This window comes from Marmota marmota, unplaced genomic scaffold (genome assembly GCF_001458135.2).
Source record: "Marmota marmota marmota unplaced genomic scaffold, marMar, whole genome shotgun sequence".
NCBI classification, from domain to species: domain Eukaryota; kingdom Metazoa; phylum Chordata; class Mammalia; order Rodentia; family Sciuridae; genus Marmota; species Marmota marmota.
The window spans coordinates 29307787-29326406 of NW_025999853.1; the positions used below are offsets into that span (position 1 = coordinate 29307787).

The 18620-nt window shown below is 37.5% G+C and overlaps 1 protein-coding gene and 1 long non-coding RNA gene across 4 annotated transcripts in view; one reads left to right on the forward strand and one right to left on the reverse strand.

Moving 5' to 3' along the window:
* Window positions 1–4699: 4699 nt before the first annotated feature.
* Window positions 4700–18620, reverse strand: part of Syt1 (synaptotagmin 1) — a 519932-nt gene continuing 506011 nt past the window's right edge. For all 3 annotated transcript variants that reach the window (XM_015482663.2, XM_015482662.2, XM_048804683.1), the window contains 2 exons: window positions 10439–10572; window positions 4700–6124 (listed from right to left, as the gene is read on the reverse strand). In XM_015482663.2, coding sequence (XP_015338149.1) covers window positions 5918–6124; window positions 10439–10572 — 341 coding nt within the window. In that variant the 3' untranslated portion in view covers window positions 4700–5917. The remainder of the gene's footprint in view (window positions 6125–10438; window positions 10573–18620) is intronic.
* Window positions 10616–18620, forward strand: part of LOC125617227 — a 161989-nt gene continuing 153984 nt past the window's right edge. The window contains exon 1 of the long non-coding RNA XR_007348152.1: window positions 10616–11302. This is a non-coding gene — a long non-coding RNA (uncharacterized LOC125617227). The remainder of the gene's footprint in view (window positions 11303–18620) is intronic.

An 18620-nucleotide genomic window follows, 5' to 3' on the forward strand; every position in this document is an offset into this window, starting at 1 on the left:
AGGTGCCAAGGGCCATGAGGTGTTGCCACATGGAGACACAGAAGCTTGGCTATGAAGTCAATACTGAGGATTGCAGAGTGTGAGGGTGTGTTTGGGGATTGATGACACTGAGTCCTTGGTCCAACTGTTCCTGAATGTGATCATACTGCATACTTCCTGATTAGGTGTGCTCCCTCCCCTGCCCCTCTCTTTCTCTCTTTTTTTCCTTAATGCAGCTTTTGTTGGGCTTCTGCAGCTCAAGTAATCTTCTCCTGAATGGTGTCAACTGTTTGCTGAGCTCCCAATACAGAGAAGTGGGAAGGTGACAGAGATAAAGTGGACAGTGGAAAAGGAAGTGAGTTCCAACTTTTTCCACAGAAAATGTTTTTTAACCTTGCCTGTGCCCTGCACAGAGGATAGGCTTCAATGGCAATGCAGTTACTGTCAAAAGAAGAAGGATGAATGTGGGAACTCCGGAGGCATGTTTGGCTGGGGAGGGTGAACAAATCAGGGTGGCTGAAATGTGGATTATAAAATGCAAGGCCAGCCTCAGAACTTCAGTCACACAAATCAGCAGGCTACATGGTGCTTTTGCTACTCTTTTGATGGCTCCTCCTGCATAATTATTACTCTATATCCTCTGGAAAATTTCTTTGTACATTTAGTACCAAAATATTTCTCATTGTTATTTTCCTGTTTTCTTACCTTTTGTATTCCAAAGTCACCATCTGACTGTTTAACAGTAGGGATTTGTGTGTGGCATAAATCAGTTGCTAAACATCAAAGAGTCCTGTGCATATGTAATAAAGATAGTTTGCAGAGATGGGGAAACAGCAATCATGGTTGGAATTTTCAAATCCATAAGCATAAAGTCTCTGCATAAATAGAATGAGGTGATTTCTATGCATCTGTTTCATCAGGTGGGGGATAACCTGTGTGGTCCAGGAACATATTAATCCTCTGAGGAAAAAACTGCTGCATTTAAAAAGTGTATGCAGCTGATCAAATGTTTCCTAATGTGTTGGTCATCTGTTGCTACTGTCAGCCCACTCTCTGTTCTGTGATATGCCTGAGGTGGAGTCTTGGTGTTTGAATATTGTTTTATTAGAATCCCTTACCAGTTGCTGATTAGGTTCTGCCAATGACAGGCACCAGTTGAGGTCAAAGGAGGAGAGGAGAAAGGATCTTCTTTCTGCTTCTAGCTCTGTTGGCTTTCCACCAGACATAGTGAGCAACCACAGATAGGGGTCTTCTTTCTAGCCTTCCTAGAGCCTTCAAAGCGGAGTCCTCCTTGGCCCCTTCAGCACCTGATACCTTAGGGTAGTGCTATCTCCATGGGGCCTCCTTGCCACCTTCCCCAAGATTCTAGCCCCTCCTATACAGTTCTGGGCTCCCTTCATGCTGCAATCTCCATTTTTTCCTTGTAGCCTTGGGGCTGGTATATACTGATATCTGTGTTGCTCCATTGACCACTTTCTCAGTCCTCCCTATGTGGTCAATTTTCAATATTCCTTCTTTGAAGTATCTGAAATGGTTTTCTTTTCCTGACTAGTACACCTAATAAATATCCTAAGTGTATGTGCATTAGACATATCAGCTTTTTGGACATTGGGAAAAGGATTGTTGATTTTTTAAAATAATTCATTAAGAAATATTCTTGAAATGATACTGGACCTAATTTTAAGGAATTTTTTAAAAACCAGATTCTCACCATTGACAACCAAACAGCTCTATTTACAATGCTGATGATTTTCTGTTCCTAACTCTTGTATGCCTGAAATTTTTCTTTTCTACCCTTAAGTTTAGTACTGTTTGCCTACTACATCCTCACATAGTCAGTAATTAAATGGTGTTTCCCCTGGGCATCTAAGCAGTTTGGGCTTGGTCCCTCTCCTTATTTGGCAGTGATTAATAGCGTTGATTGAAGGAAATATGATGTAGACAGCCATCAAAGACCTTATTGTAAACAAACTTGTCAAATGACAAATTTTAGAGAAGTTTTGCCCACTCCTACCAGTTCCTTTGGTACTTTCCTCTGTTGTGTCACCTTCTGCAGAAAATTCTTCATGAGATCTCGTCCCTCAAAGACTGTGTTGTAGCATGGGATTCCCCAGGATACAGACTCTGGCATGGAGCTGTACAGGAAGGGGTTTTATTGGGGAGGGCTCTTGGGAACCACACTGGCAAAGGGATAGGGGAGCTGGGCAGAGGGAGAAATTGAGATGCAGCACAGTTGCAAAAGCAGTTGATGCTACCCTTTGGTGTTGCAGAGAAGTTCCAAATCAGTCATGGAATGTGGACTACTCCAGGGAGGAGGTGTGCACTCAGGTGAGACAGTGTTCAGCAGTTGAGGGACTTACTGTCAGCGGTAATGCTTCTAGCATCTGCAGGATGAGCATGGAAGTGGATCAGGGTGATATAGCATGGTGTCCACTATGATTGGTCTAATAAAAGTTCTTGGGGGTCCAATGCCCTTCCTTTTAAGTACATATGGGAGTGCATTGTGATTGTATGTTCACATGTCAGTCTAAGACCAGGCTCCAGCATCCAGAATAAACACTGTACAGAATAGGCCCTGGATAAATGTTGAAGTTTGTGTAGGAAAGGGGTTTATTTGTTTCTCCTAACTATTGCAGTAAGCATGGAATTTAATGTGTCCTACTATCCTCCAAAAATGGGGTCAAAACAATTGTTTTCAGTTTCGTTCTGGAGAAGCTGTGTGACTTAAGCTCTGGGGAAAAATCTGTGGAGGACACATTTTGGAAAAAGTGGAAAACCTCAAAAAATACCTACCAGGTGCCTTGATCATAAACAGGCACAGAGAAGCAGAGGCTGAGAGGGACAACTGCCCACAGAACTGGACAGTAATGGCCAGATGTCCCAAGACATTGTTTCCCTGCAGTTGCTCACAGGTGTGACTGACTTTGGCTGGCACTTAGTGAAAGCTTCCATAGCTGTTACTGATTTCAAGTATCCCCAAAAGTCAACCAGTTCTTGACTCACCACCAGTTAGGTAAGAAAAAGAGTTGAAAGGCGGCAACATCAACAGGAAATAAAACATTTTTATTGAATATCCAGGTCATATGGTAAGTCATTTTTAACAACGACCAGAAAACTACTGTGGAATTCACTACACAAAGTGAAACAAAATTTAAACCACCTCATCAAAAAATGAAGGTAAAATACAGCTAAAGTAGTGGGCTCGCGGGCCACGAGCCTTATGGCAGAAGAAAACACCCCAACATTTCTACAAGACACAGAAAACCCACACATAGAAACACTCAAGCAGGCAGTAAATATACACAAAGGCAACTAGGATCTTTCTACGGCATCAGATTCTAATACTTTACACAGCTTTGTCAGAAAGGTACATGTGGCTTATCTAAAGATGAATCCTGGTCATAAAGCAGGTTTGGTCACCGACTTATGAGAGATGACATAGTACCAACTAATTCTACGGTGACAATCCCCTGTTGGCAGTGTTGCAAGAGAATGCATTACCAGTACTTTCTTGCAGGAAGTAATGTCTGCTCAGCAGCTTGAACCTGCTTGTTTTAAAGTGTTGTTTCATTGTGCACAACTCAAAGCTGAAGACGGTGAAGTTAAATGTCAGTGTCTGGTATTTAAGGAATTTTTAAAAGTCATCTCCCCCTCTTTGGTAGGGTTTGGTCCTTTAAATTGGAATGAGTCTCATTTGAATTGTGTTCAAACTGATGTTTGATCTTACATTATGACTTGTGCATTTTCTAGTGTGTGTGTGTGTGTGTGTGTGTTAAAGAAGTATGAACCATCAGCAGAAGGAGATGTCATTCTTCTTTTATCCTTTGTGTCTGTTTCATTAGTTAAGAGTTTGCTGTGATGGGTTAAAAGGTGAAAGGGCTTGCCTCTTCTTTGATGAGGAAAGAAAAATGACAGGGATTCTTATTTTATTGAGAAACAGCCAACCCCATGTTTAAAGTCTACCATCATCCCTTTTTGAATTCTCTTGAGTTTTTTACAAAACATGGAGTGATACTCTTGAAGACTGAACATGAGACCAATGATTGGTTCTCCTCCATTTGATTTTGGTATGTGTGAAGATAAACTCTGGCTTTAGAGCATCACTGTTTTCTATGACCTCAAAGTTTCAACTGGTCACAGAAGCAAGTAAGAGAAAAGACTAGAAGCAGCATGGGATAGATAAAAGGCTGCCCTTCCACAAGTGGCTGTCTACTATAGTGGGGGAAAATATGGAATATTGCACAGTGCTTGACAAAATGCTGTGTGTTCCACCGCAGTTGACGTGTCCTTCTTGTCCTATGCATAGCTTTTCAGTTCTGAATTGGTCCTTTGTAATGAGAACTGTTTGTGCTACACACACCTTGGGCAGTGCAGTAGAAGGGAATGGCAGTATTGTTACAATATCACTACGGAATAAATTGAGTGCTATCCACTGAGGAAACTACGTGTCTAAGCACACACGGCAGTCACAGTGTTACACAGAGCAGTCCTTTAAGACTCGTATGGAATGACTAATAGCTTCATAATAGTGCCAATTACTACATAATAACATTGAAACATTTAAAAACTCCTCCTAAATCAAGCATCTAGTGTACATAAGAGGTTGCTTCAGTTTTCTAGAACTTGTTCTTGGTTTTGTTTCACCTTTGTTTAAAGGACAAATTAAAACTTATTTAAGTAAAAAGAGCATATAAAAAGATCACTAGCTGTCTGTTTTGGCTTAATTGAAGTGCATTCAGAACTATGGCTAATTAGTTTTTTTTTTTATCTTTTGATGGGATTACAATACTGTCTGTTTACCACAAAGTAATTTTGTGTAATAAGCACAGATTACTGTGTTAAAAATATTCTGCATTCCTTCTAATCTGGTTTTGTATAATAAAATATTTTGTTACAAAGTCTAATGTGCAAACCTTTTGGAATCATTATAGGTGTGAAATCTGGAACAGAATTCACAGGATGCACATTTTGTATAAAGGTGATAATGGAGAGCTATTTTTTTCTTTTTAAATAGGCAATATTTCAGAAATGCTGACTTTTCCCCTCAGTTTCTCCTCCCCCACCCATCCCCAAACAAATGTGTGCTCCACACATGCACACAAACACATACACTCACACGCTCATACGCCCTTGCATACTCACTGAACACCATATCCTGTCATTACTCTACATGCAGTAATGTGAATTCATTGACTCCTGTTCTGTTGCTTCCTCAAATACAAGAGTGAAGCCATGATTTTAGCTTTGTAGAATGTACAGATAGATGCTATTCTGGTTTGTGGCTATGCTTCCTTGAGGTCGGCCTGGATGCTGCTCAGATCATGCTATTTTGCCTGTGAAGGAATTCTACAAAATTGGATTCACCCACCGAATATGTGGTGGAAGTGTATCTTGGTACTCAAATGACTCAATAGAAAGCTCAGGTTTAAGTTGTCCTTTAAGATGTCAGTTTAACTGTACTAGTGCCTTACAAGTTGATATTTTTGCTGGAATGCAGACGATACTATATTTACCATATAATATATTATCAGCTCTCCTATATCTCAGTCAATTTACATAGTTTAAAATAGAACATCTTATTAAAAACATCTAGATATACACATATTAGGAAACACAACATACAAATACACAAACTAGAAATAAATCTTTAGCATACTGGTATATACAACAGTGTGATACAATAAATAATTTCCGTCATGCTCTATCTACACATCATATTGCTTAAAAGAAGAGTAGATTTGGAGGGCAGTGGTATGATGAAGGGCACAGGGGCTCTCTACACTTAAATTTGTGCAAATTAAAACAGGATTTGAAGTACCACTGAATTGTGTTAGGAATGCATGGCTGGAAAGATGAAAGGACCCATATTACTGAGGTATTTACAGATACTGGCTAAAGAGCACTATGTGGGCAAATGCAGAAAGGCTTCTTCTTCCCTTTACTTCTTGACAGCCAGCATGGCATCGACTTCCTCCTCCACCTGTAGGGTGTGCCACTGGGCAATAGGTCGCCTGGGGTTGGCCAGCATGTCTGACCAGTGTCGTAGCTCCGCGCCAGTGCTATTGTAGCCCACAAAGACTTTGCCGATGGCATCGTTCTTGCCAATCTTGTCATAGTCCAAAACAGTTACCACCACTTGCACTTTCTGAAAGAGGGCACAAAATGAATATATATCACTTGCTCTAGAGAAACAGCCCTATTACAATGCTTCTTTGAGATCTAAGGGAACAAAAATAAGAAGAATCAATCTACAACCACCAGGATGAGACTGAAAATGACCTACCTGCACATGAAAACTTGAGTCCAATATTTATTTTTCCTCTGCTACCTCATCACCACCACCACCATCATCATGGCCATAATCTCAGTATTTGAATGTTCATTTTTATTATGTGCGTTGCATTATCTTGAATCTCATATATATGAACTCAATTATTTCTCATGGTAGATCCTGTTGACTTGCTATTATACAGATAAGGATGTCAAGAGAAGCTATCTAACCTGTCTAAGATTGCATAAGGAATGAGTAAGTTGTTTTCCAGATCCTGGGCTGTAAACTACATGAGCCATGTCACATCAGCCTCTGAATCCCCTATCTCTTCAGTGAGAATTCCAGCATTAGCAATAGGACATTTTTGCTGTTGCTATTAATTTGATTAAAATTCTCCAAGTAGCCATGTGTTTATTATCCCTTTTCAGGAAGGAATAGCTAGTATTTTATGTGAAACTAATATAGAATATCAGTTAATCATGATTATGAACATAAAATGTGCAATATAGTGAATGTCTTTAAAAAATGGTAACAAAATAAGTTTTTTTTTCTCTATCATACATTCTCTCAATAAACAGTTATGAAGTAACTACTGTGTACTGACATCAAATTGATCTTATCTTTCAGGCCACACAGGATTTACCTCAATGATTTAATCAAATTGTAAAGATAAATTTAGTTTTTTTGGACTGCCTGAACTGATGAAAACAAACCCATATTATTATGGTATAGAAGATACACTTTTTAAAAGCACATTTCAGTTCTTCTCTCTAAGTAATGAATTTATTTAGTCAAAATATGTGACGGCTCCTATCTAAAAACTGAGTGTAAAGAAAAAAGGAAGAGTTTAAAGTAAAATAGAACATATAACATTTTGTGGTCAGAGTCTAACTGAGCAGAAAATGTAATTATAAACACCAGGCCCAGATGAAGATCCAGCAGAGTAATAGCCCTTTGTGGACTTTGTACAGTGAAGACTGAATTATTGTCCCAATGTACTGAGAGATGACACTGTCGTACATCTTCTGAACAGAGAAAACAATCACTCTGAAAGTGGAATTCAGAATGTAAAATGCAACCCACTGGCAATAAAGGAGACAGTGTTCCTTGTGCTGCCTTGCAGTGATTCTATTGTTGAGAAAATTACTATCTACTGCTGGTACTGAAGCCAAGGACAAGGTGGTATTTGTTGGCTATCGATTCTCTGAACTTGTCCCAAGAAAGTTCATCAGGATGTAATCGTATTTCAGAGAGTGGGGTGGGGGATGTTATGCACAAAGAGTTTTCAGAGTTTGCAGTAAGTCCCGATTATTCCATTGAGTAATAAATTGGTTAGTGGCACTGAAGACAAAATATCCTTCTGATGGTCTTGGTTTATTATAACCTTGAATTATAATTATAATTTATTATAATTATAAAATAATGCAGTTTATTTTTCTTTTTTATGGTGGAAGGTGAGGGTAACATTTTAAATGATTTTGGAAATTAGCACATTATGCTTTTTTTCATAATATATTTCAGAAGGATTGAGAAAGACAGGATACAGAGAGATAATTTTATACCCCCCGGATCAGGAAAACCTAAAACACTCTTTATCATATGAAAGATTCAATTATTTTCTCTAGGGAAATGCAAAGATGAGGAAAGAGCAACTGCCCAAGGAGGAGGAAAGGAGAGATGCCCTCAGAAGAGATTTCCTTCTTTCCATGCCTGATGCAGTCTCCACTGGGCTCAGGCTCCCCCTCTTTGCTTTAAAATGTTACCTCAAAAACCCCAAATATGTCTTGTTTTTAATATGCTTCAATTTCAATATATTTGTATTTGCTGAGATTTGCAGTTGAAATTTATTTTTAAAGTACAGAATGATAAAGGAGAAGAGTTTACAAGAGGAGTTTTCATCTCAGTGACCTGCTTTGTCTTGTTTTGTGGAATTAAAAAATAAAATGCCACAAGGTGTTAGTTTCCATAGGAATAAGGTCTTGGAATGCAAAAGAATTCACTGAACAAATACTGCAAAATAAATTCCTCAAGAAAATTGATATCTTAGCGGGTTGCCAGTGGATTCAAAGCAGTGTGGGTTTACAGGTCCAGGCTACTAAGAACCAGTGTCCCTTGTGATGTCATTTATTTATATGAAAACTGTTGAAAGTAAATAATTATGCATAATTTGCCTCCATGTGAAAAATGTGTATGAGAAAGCTTATGTAAGTACATGAACTGATTTGAGGATGCTGGGGTTAGTTCTTATTTTTGGTCATTTAAAACTGCCCTACTTTCTCTTTGGATAATAACACTATGTCAGTTAAAAAGAACTTTTGGGAGACTTCTATTGTGGTCAATTGTCAATAAACTTTTGCTGATTGTTTACCTTCCTTAAAAAATAAAAAAAAAATAGGGCTGGGATTGTGGCTCAGTGGTAGAGTGCTTGCCTAGCATGTGCAAGGCTCTGGGTTTGATCGTCAGCACCACATTAAATAAATAAATAAATAAATAAATAGATAAATAAATAAAGATATTGTGTCCAACTACAACTAAAAAATGAATACTAAAGTAAGTAAGTAAGTAAATAAATAAATAAATAAAACTGCTTTATTAACCACAGGTAGCTTTTGAAATTTCCTTCTCAATAAGTTGAAATTAAATAACATTCCTCAATTAGTGACTAAGTTGACAGTTGTTGGCCACCATATTGGGCAGCATGGGTCATAAAACATTTCCATCATCACAGAGAGTTCTGTGGGACAGTGATGATTTATATACTTAATCTTATTGTTAAATCCCTTTTTTTAAGACAATGTTAATTTGAAAAAGAGATGACATTAATGCAGAATAGTAACAGTGATGAAAATTCTTGAGAGTATTCCTATGTGCTAGATTGTTCCAAGTGCTTTTATATGCATAATCTTGCTTTGACATAAATTTTGTTATTATTCCTGTATTTATATATGAGAGGAAATTCTAAGCCTCAGTTTGCTTGTTGATACAATTAGGACAGTATTCATATGTGTAAGGTTATCATAAAGATGAGATTATCTATGGAGTGCTTAACTTGGACCTAGGCACATAACATACAATAAATTGAGCTATTGTAGTAGCTTTCTTCATTGAATGAAAATGAAAATGTATTTCATTCATAAGATGCTATATTTTAGGAAAAGATTAAAAGTAAATGAAGATTTGCTGATTTTTGTTATTCTGAATATTTAGAAGTTTCCATGTTCTATTTATTTGTGTTTGTTCTTCTCCTTTAAGTTATGGATAAATAAATAAAAACTGCTCTACTAATCACAGGTAGCTGTTGAAATTTCCTTCTCAATAAGTTGAAATTAAATAACATTCCTCAATTAGTACCACTGTTAATACCACTGCAAACATAGAACCACATTAATTATTTAATAAAATGTAAAAAATAGTGTTGTTTTATGCAGTTTGACTTCCTGATACCCATTAAAGACTAGCAAGATAGTCCACAACTATTGAATGTGACCTTTGATAGATGTGAAAATGGGGCAAGAAAATTTAAGTATTTTTTGAAATACCTAAATAAAAGTATTGTATATTATCATTGTGGCTACAAATAGCATCTTATTTGTATACATTAACTATAAGATCTTTTGGCTACTTTCTACCATAATTGTTTAAACAATTAAGTCTCCTTTGTTACAAAAATATGTATCTATTCCAAATCAGTCATAGGAAGCCAAATTTAAACAGCTAAGATACAACTTAGCCTATTTTTTTCTCTTGTTAATTATCTTTTAATAAGAATTCAAGTTACTGCATATTTAGCATCACTCAAAATTTCTTCTTATCTCTGCTTTTTTTGTTCTAAAGATGTCATAGGAAGAGTTTCTTTTTATGGCTGGAGAATAAAGACTGAAAACTCATTTTCTCTTGACTTTTAAACTTCATAGATGAACTTTTTGAGTTAGCCAAGTTGTTCTGCTGATTTTCTTTTCTTTTTTTTTTAACCTTGCTTCTGTTGAGCAGAAGGACAGCTGTTTTTGGCTGACGTTCTGTGCTGTGTATTTTGTCATATGCCTCTTGCTGCGGCTCAAGCATCAGATGTGCAGGGCAATAGGAATGGAAGTTCAAAGCATGACACGGACACTGATAACAGTGTGTATCATTTGTGTGGTCTGAAGAAATGAAATTGAATGGGGGAACAAAATTATGTCTGACATTTACCTGGATTTGCTCAAAAGGTACTTCAAAGCTGAAAGACTCATTGTAGTAGGGGTTAAGTGTGTTCTTTTTAATTGTTGTCTTTTTCTTCTTCAGCCTCTTGCCATTCTGCATCAGATGAATCTTCACATAAGGATCTGAAAAACAGACACAAAAACTTTAAATGACCAGAGACACAGATCGTAATTTAACTTATAAAAGGACCATGTATTTTCAACAGATAAATAATTGTATAGCATGTATTTGGTATTTTTTTAAAAACTTCAAGCAAATTTTTATTGAAAGATTTTTAAGTAACCTATGGGGTATGCTTTTTACCATGCTGTATGAATATTTACAGTTGAATTTTGAAGATGAAAGCAGTGGTGTGCTGGTAAACCAGCTCTTTGGAAAAAATAGTCTTGACTTAGCAATTTGCAGATTTCTGTGGTATAAGTATGCTCACCAGAGCTGATTTCAAGCCACAAATGGCTTAACAACCAGCTTGTAAAGTCCCTGAAAATTTAACAATTGACTTTTTGAGTTGGCAGAGGGCTTGGCTGCTGCCCACGACTGAATGGGAATAGAACTTGACCAAGGAGAGGACAAAGAAGCCATGCTATTCGTTCATTTTCCCACTTACCAACCAATATTAATTGAGTGCCTAAAAAGCATTAGGTATTGTTGAGTCCCAGAGGTGCAGCAGTGTTCAGAAAAACCTTTCTCTATCCTCAGGATGGACTTCAGACTTGTTGGGGGAATAAGAAGCTTGTAAAGAAACTAAATACATACGAATTAGAAGTGGAAGAAAGGAGCAGAGATCTGATAGCAAATATGGAGAATGATACAATGAGTGATAAATAGGAATGAAGTTGTGAAACTGCTCAGGTAAGGCCTCTGTGCAGGTAACATTTCAGTCCAGATGTTGTGAAGGGGGAGAAGTCAGCATGCTAAGATCTAGACCTCGTTCCCGTCCCCTAACTACTAAGTCCTTTAAATGGAAAAATAAGCACCTAACTGTGATCATACATGTGCTTGTGTTTGAGAGAAAGACAGAGATAGAGACTGAGAGGAAGACAGAGAGGGATGACTGAACATTCCCAGGTAGGAAAGGGCTTCCTTCAAGTGTGCAAAGAAAAGAGAACAGGCCACACAGAGGTAACAAGAAAAGGGCTGAAAGACTCTGAGCATTTTCCCTGAAGCCTTATTAGGCAAAGGTAATCATAAGCAAGTCCCTGGAGGGATGAGGGAGTTTCCACTGACAGCTCTCATTACTGATGGTGGAATGACACCTTCAGGAACCAACACCCAGGATGGAAAGGAAAATTTCCCCACTGTTTTTCTTAAACATTTTTCCATTTCATGTGTAATGCGTGTTCATTATAGAAAACTATCAGAAGGCAATGGTAAACAACCAAAAAAAAATTCTTTTATATCAACCAAAATAACCACTGCTAAGCCTTCCAAGTTTTCTCTCTTCTCTCTTGGAACACCAGGAGTTAGGAGAAACATTACAATCTAGTCTAATGCCCACATATTTTTAGAAGAGAAAACTGCAGATAAAAAAGGGCTGTTTTTATCTCCCCCTCCCTACTCATGTTCCCTCAGTAGAACATAACTCCTGAAGGACAGAAACTTTGCCATATTTGCTCTTTGAACTTACAAAAATAGGAACTCACACAAAGGCAGTTTTTGTTTTGGTGGCGGGGAGGGAAGGCAGGGGTTGCGGTAGGGGTGGTGCTGGGGATTGAACCAAGGGCCTCACACATGCAGGTGGCCCTGATCCCTTGCTTAGTTCATTGGTAACTTTTTTCCTGACATCTAGACCTTGTTCCTGTCTCCCTACCTAATAAGTCCTCTAAATGGAAATATATGCATCTAACTGTGAGTCATACATGTGCTTTGAGGACACAGATTTTTAAAAGCAAAGTTAATCTCTCCTAAAAAGTAGGCCTCAGAATAATTAAATTTGTTCTGTTTTGGGGGCTATTCCGAAAAGCTAGTTCTTGTCAGTTCACAGTTTCTTGGTGGCTTAGAAGTCCTGATGATTGTATAAGATGGCATAATTTTATGGAAATGATAAAATAGGCTGGAATGAGACTCGCTGATGTTGTGGTTACTCTTCCTGAGTATATCTGCCAGACAACCCTCATGGCACCTAACACCCTTGGGCTTTTTGAAAAATGTAATAACATGGGGAAGTATGCAAGCTACAAAAGTGTGCTCCTGATATCAGCACTCAATCTCTGTGGCTTGTGGATTCCTTCTGCTCCTAATATTGAGCACATGGAAACCTTCACCACCTGTGCCCTGACAATACTTTTTCAACACCGTTTAGATAATCCATGTTGCCACCCAAATGATACAAAACCAATGCTTGGGAGAGTTGACTTCTTTCATTTGTTTAATTTATCTTTAAAAAATAGTAGAGTTGTTTTTTAAAATTTGGGTAAAAAGGTCTTTTTTTTTTTTTTTTTGATGTCTAAGATGATGACATATGACTGTAAGTTTTCCAAAAAAACATGATAAACTATGATCAGAAAGGAGGCTCTTCATTCCCAAAAGAGTGATGAGTATATTTCCTGGCCTTGTTCTGGGCTGTTTTCAGGCTGTCCCTTGGTTTTGGTATGGATGTGTCATTCCCATCCCTTGCCCACTGTTGTCAGGCTTTTTTAATTTGTTTATTTGAAATCACATTGGCTGGACTTTATCTCCTCTGTGTCTTAATAGTTCTTCTGACTTAGAGGTTTTCAGAAGGCAGCACTGACATCATTCTTAAACTTTTGTTCTTTGGTAAGCCTTTTTAATATCACAGGTTGAGGTTTTTTTTTTTTTTTTTTTCCCTAACATTCACAATTATGGAAGGCAGTTCTCCCAAAGATGCTACATTCTAACCCTCAGAGCCTGGAAATGGGTTATATGGCAAACACAACACAAAACAAAAAAGAACCCACAAAAAGCCCCAAAACAAAAACAACAAAAAACAAAACTCCCAAACCTAGATAAACAACAAAAACAAAACAAACAAATGAAAAAAAACAAATCCAAACCTTTGCAAATATGATCAAGATCAAGGATTTTGGGATGATATCATCCTAGAGTATCTAGGAAGGCCTGATCTAATCTCCTGAGTCTTTGAGAAAAAGAACCTTTCCTGGCTATGCTCAGAAAGAGATATGATAATAGCAGAAGGGTCAGATCTGTGGGTAGGTAGGAAGAGTGGAGGGGGAATGTGGAATGAGAGTGGTATTGGTCAAATTATATAGTTATATTATGTGCATGTATTAATATATAAAAAATTCCACCATTATGTACAACTATAATGCACCAATAAAAAATGCTTCTGATAAAGCATCAGTTCAAAAAAAAAAGTGTCAGAGGCATGCTATATTGTTAGCTATGAAGATGGAGGAAGGGGCCATTAGCCAAGAAATGTAGGTGGCCTCTAGAAGCTAAAGACAAGGAAATAGATTCTGCCTTAGAGAATTCCAGAAAGGAATGCAACACTGCTGACATTTTGATTTTATGGCAATGAGACTTGTGTCAGACTTCTTTTAAAAAATCATTTAAAAATGATTTAATCTTTAAATTGACAAATAGAGATTGTCTATATTTATTGTATATAATATTATGTTTTGAAAAATATATACAATATGGAATAGCTAAATTCAACTAATGAACATAGGCATATTATCTCACATGCTTATTTTTTTGTGGTGTGAATACTTAAAATCCATTCTCTTAGCAATTTTTAAGAATACAATACTTTTTTCCTTCTTTTTTCCTTTGGAGATTGAGTCTAGTACTCTACCACTGAAATACATCCCCAGCCCTTTCTATTTTTTATTTTAAAACAGGGTTTTGGTAAGTTGCTTAGGGTCTTGCTAAGTGGCTGAGGCTGACCTTGAACTTGGCTCCTCCTGCCTCAGTTTCCCCAGTCCTTGTGATTACAGGTGATTACATGCCTGGTTAATGCTTAGTCACTATGTTGATATGGTGACTATGGTCACCATGTTATACAATAGATGTCTTGAACTTTTTCCTCCTATCTAACTAAAGAACTAAAGATAATAAATATGTGTTGTTTTAAGCCACTGAGTTTGTGATAATTTGTCATGGCAACAATGGAAAACTGATACAGCAACCAAATTTGAAGAAATAATTCTATTGTTTATCTAGCTAAGTGTGAGAGAGTCAATTTTTAATAGGTCTAGAAAATGATCTTTTGAAAAAATTGTCAATATTTCCACTCTTAGAAAAATGATTATTTTGTCCTTCAAAGAAAAATCTTCAAAAAGTTCAAGTCTTTTCAATTAAAAAAGAAAGAAAGGAAAATAACATAGAATGTACCATCTGAAGATGATAGTAATATACTTTTCAAGATTATAGTAAAACAAATGGCATATAAGTTGAGAATGAGTTTTACAAGGCTTATAAATAATAATGTTCCTTTATATTTGTAAAACACTTTATTGGTAGGTATATATTTAAATGATATCATCTCCTTTAATCCTACAACTGAGCCTTAGAAAAGCTGAATTTTTTGAAGAACTCAACTCCATGTCTTCTGTCTCCAAACCTGGTGTTCTTTGTGCTGTGTTGGGGAGACACTTTAGTATAGAGTGTAAGGTAAAGACTCCAGAGCCACGGTCACTCAGATCTTGGCTCTGCTACTTACTAGCTGTGTGGTCTTGGACAAGTTATTTAACCTTTTTGGGCCATAATTCCTTCAAATCTAAAGTGGTGAACATGAAAATACTGAGCTGACAGTCGTGAAGATGAAATGGAGTTACTTCATGCAAAGTGCTTGACAGCGAATCTGGCACATATTCCTGTTGGTTATTCTGATAGTGCGGTGGAAATGAAAACCTCTAAGACAGATGTGTGAATCTGACTCCCTCAACTCACTCTGCTGACCTGGTGGCCACCCTTGGTGAACGGGGTGGGGGTGGGGAGGTGGGGGTGGGAACTGTTCATTTGCTTCACAAGTAAGACAAGCTCTGCTAGTGTCAGTTTTTTTTTTTTTTTTAGCTGGAAAGTAATGTACCCATTCTAAGCAACTGGCTCACTGATGAAGAATTTAATCATGTAGGTGATAAAAGACAGAGAATGTCTTTCACTACTGCCATATGAGGTAGTTCTGAGGGGTAAGATCTGAAGCAAACTCGACATACTGCATGGTTTCCTCCCACTCTCAGAGTCAAATTACGCATAGCTGAAAAGTTAAGCTTAGAGTTATAAATGGAATCTTATTTTTGAGACTCTTGGACAGTGTGAATCAAAATTATGATTTATTAAGCTTTCTTTCAAGATTCTGAGTCCAGCTTGCGTTGACACATTTGGATATATTATGTATGAACTGTCTACTTTCCTTCTGTGGCTAAACAGGAGGACATGGAGAAAAGAAATTCTTCAGCTTTGAGATTTGTTGTGTTGTCAGGGATGAGGTAATATCCCTTTTGGGGAAGAAGTAATATACATATACTTCTTCTCTTTTCTTGTTAACTCGTTTCTATTGTGAAAAACTTCAGTCTTATTTCTTCTTTCTGGTTTCCATTTAGCCTTAGAGTTGATCCATTCATCCTTCCTTCCTTCTTGCTTTCTTCCCTCCCTTTCTTTTTCTTTTTTTTTTTTCCCACTGTTTCCTACCCAGAGTGAAGGACAAGAAATCACTGGGTTAAAGCTACAGTGAGAACATTGGTCAAATCATTTATAGTACTTCAGCACCGAGACAATGGAAACTTAGAACATTGACTCTGAACCCATGTAAGAGGGCAGCAGAGAATCCCAGATAGTGACCAGATAAATGTTGTGGTTTTGCTAACTATTTTCAAGGATTGGAATATAGACTTTGTTTGACAAGTTTTATAATTGCTTTGTCAACTCTAGCCTATATAAGGAACTCTGAAGATGAAAAGGCAATTTTATGACTCTGCCTGTTGGGCAGCCCATTCTGAATATATTATGGGGTGGACAGTCTGTGGTCTAGTGCCATTGTTTTTGTTTATTGTGAATACATTCAAACATTAATTTTGAGTGAAAGACTTCTCACATTTATTCCTCATTTAAATGTAGGAGTTTTCAATGTACTGGTTTCCAATAACCAATTTCTAGAAGGTTGATCTAGCCCTGATGCTCTAATATCTAGCTCTAGGTGGAATGAAATATCACCTCCACATAATCCTTGAAGCATTGCCGTCCATTCCACCTACCTAAACCTGTTATGTCCTGGATACACTATGTCTGCTATCCTATCTTGGTCAGGGAGTAAGAGAGGCCATGGCACATATATTCCTCTATTTCTAATTACTCCTGAGTACTGTGCTTCTCAGCCACACAACCAGGTTGTACAAAGGCTTGGTTGGTTTGATGAATTTGTCTTTGGAAGGGGTGGAGCTTGGAAGGAGCTTAGGGTTGGGGATCAAAGGACCTCTCTTGGTAGCTGCCATACTACTCTTCCTGCTAACTCACCCTTGTTCCTTGATTTCTCTCTTTGAGCATGAGCGGATACTCTTTCATTTCTCCTTTCCTCTTTCCCAATACCCTTAAGGACATATTTTATGAGTTTGTCAAACTTGATATAATTTTAACACATTTAATAGAATTTTTCTCTGCTCTTTTTCTCAGACATTCTACAATACAACCTTATGCTTCCCTTATTATTGCTCCCTCTGTTAAACAAAGTTTCTGACCTCAGAATCTGACACTGGAATGCATTGTCTTTACCAACTCTGGTGTTACTGGTGCCAGTGTCAACATGTAGGGCTACATCTCCCAAAAACATATAAAATCAACTCAGAGCTAAGTACAAAAATTCAGTATAATTAGTTTTCTTCAGTTATAGACACCCAGTGGGCAAGTTTTGCTGAAACCTAAGTGTAGCCCATGTGCTGTACTATAAGGCCACAACAGTCTCGGATCTTCTATCCTTTAGTGTAACCACTGAGCCTATTCTCTTCCCTTTAAGCTTGTCTAGTGCTATGATTTCAGCTTCCTGGACCACAAAGTTACAAAATATGGGGCTACCTTTCATTCCTTCTCTATCTTCCCCAAATAGCCATTCAATCTCTGTTGTAATTATGTCCTCAATTTCAAAGCATTCTTCACATAACTGTTAGAGCTATGTTTAATCACACCATCCTCTTCATTAAAAATCTTGAGTGGCTTGCATATCCAAACCCCACGATGGCATTCACAGTCCCATCCTGAGTTATGTGTCTCCTCAACTCATGCTAGATACTCATTCTTCTTCACAGGAAATTTAAAATGCTGTGTCTTCGATTGCTATCTGAAATACGCCTCTTTCCTTTTCCCTTCCCCACTTGAAGCTTTGCTTAAGGTTGCCTCTTCCCTGAAGATTTTACTGATGATTTTCTCAATTAGAACCTTCAGACAAATCTTTCTTGGCCCTGAAGCATTTTCTTTTGTACTATATTACTTTTTTGGTATTGGAAAACTTCTGTGGTACTCTAATAACTGAAAAATGATATTCCTATGAGAAAATGCATTTTGAATTCAGAACTATGGGCTTCAAGATAAACTTTGGAAGCCCATTTACTTACAAAATGGGAATGTCCTCCATTACTATTCCCTGCTCTTAGATCCTAGAACAATGTCATCCCCTTCTTCCCTTAGGCAGTACTAATGTCAAATTATACTAACTCCACAGAAATATAATTGCCAAACAGCTGGCTGTAAGTAAGGATCCTTTTGTGTGAGATATAAGGGAGCCATTAAAGACTTTTTGTATTTACAATGAGCGCTAGAAAGCAGCAGTTCAAAGCAGAATAATGCAAGATGCCCACAGTTTTTATCTTTACAATTGTGCATAATGATAGTGTCTTCTTTCATAACCACCACAGTGACCTTGGGCCCTGGTGCTCATGGCCTTTCCTTTCCAGCCAAAGATAAGAAATAGACTCATTTCAGCACTGTCTTTCAATCCCTCTGGGCCAGGAAGCAGCTTCTAAGTAACTTCAGGTATTATTCTTTTCATCCTTTCTACTTTGGGTAATGTTCACTGAATTTCAACTTACAGTGTTAGATAAAGAGAGTACTAATTATATCAATTAGGATTCTAAACTTCAATGGACTGAAAGTACATTTCAAAATGGTATAAATTATTGGCTTAGAAGACAGAAAAGTTCAGAAGGGGGACCGTGTGGAAGAGATAATGAATATCCCCTTAAATCTACCCCCCCCCCCC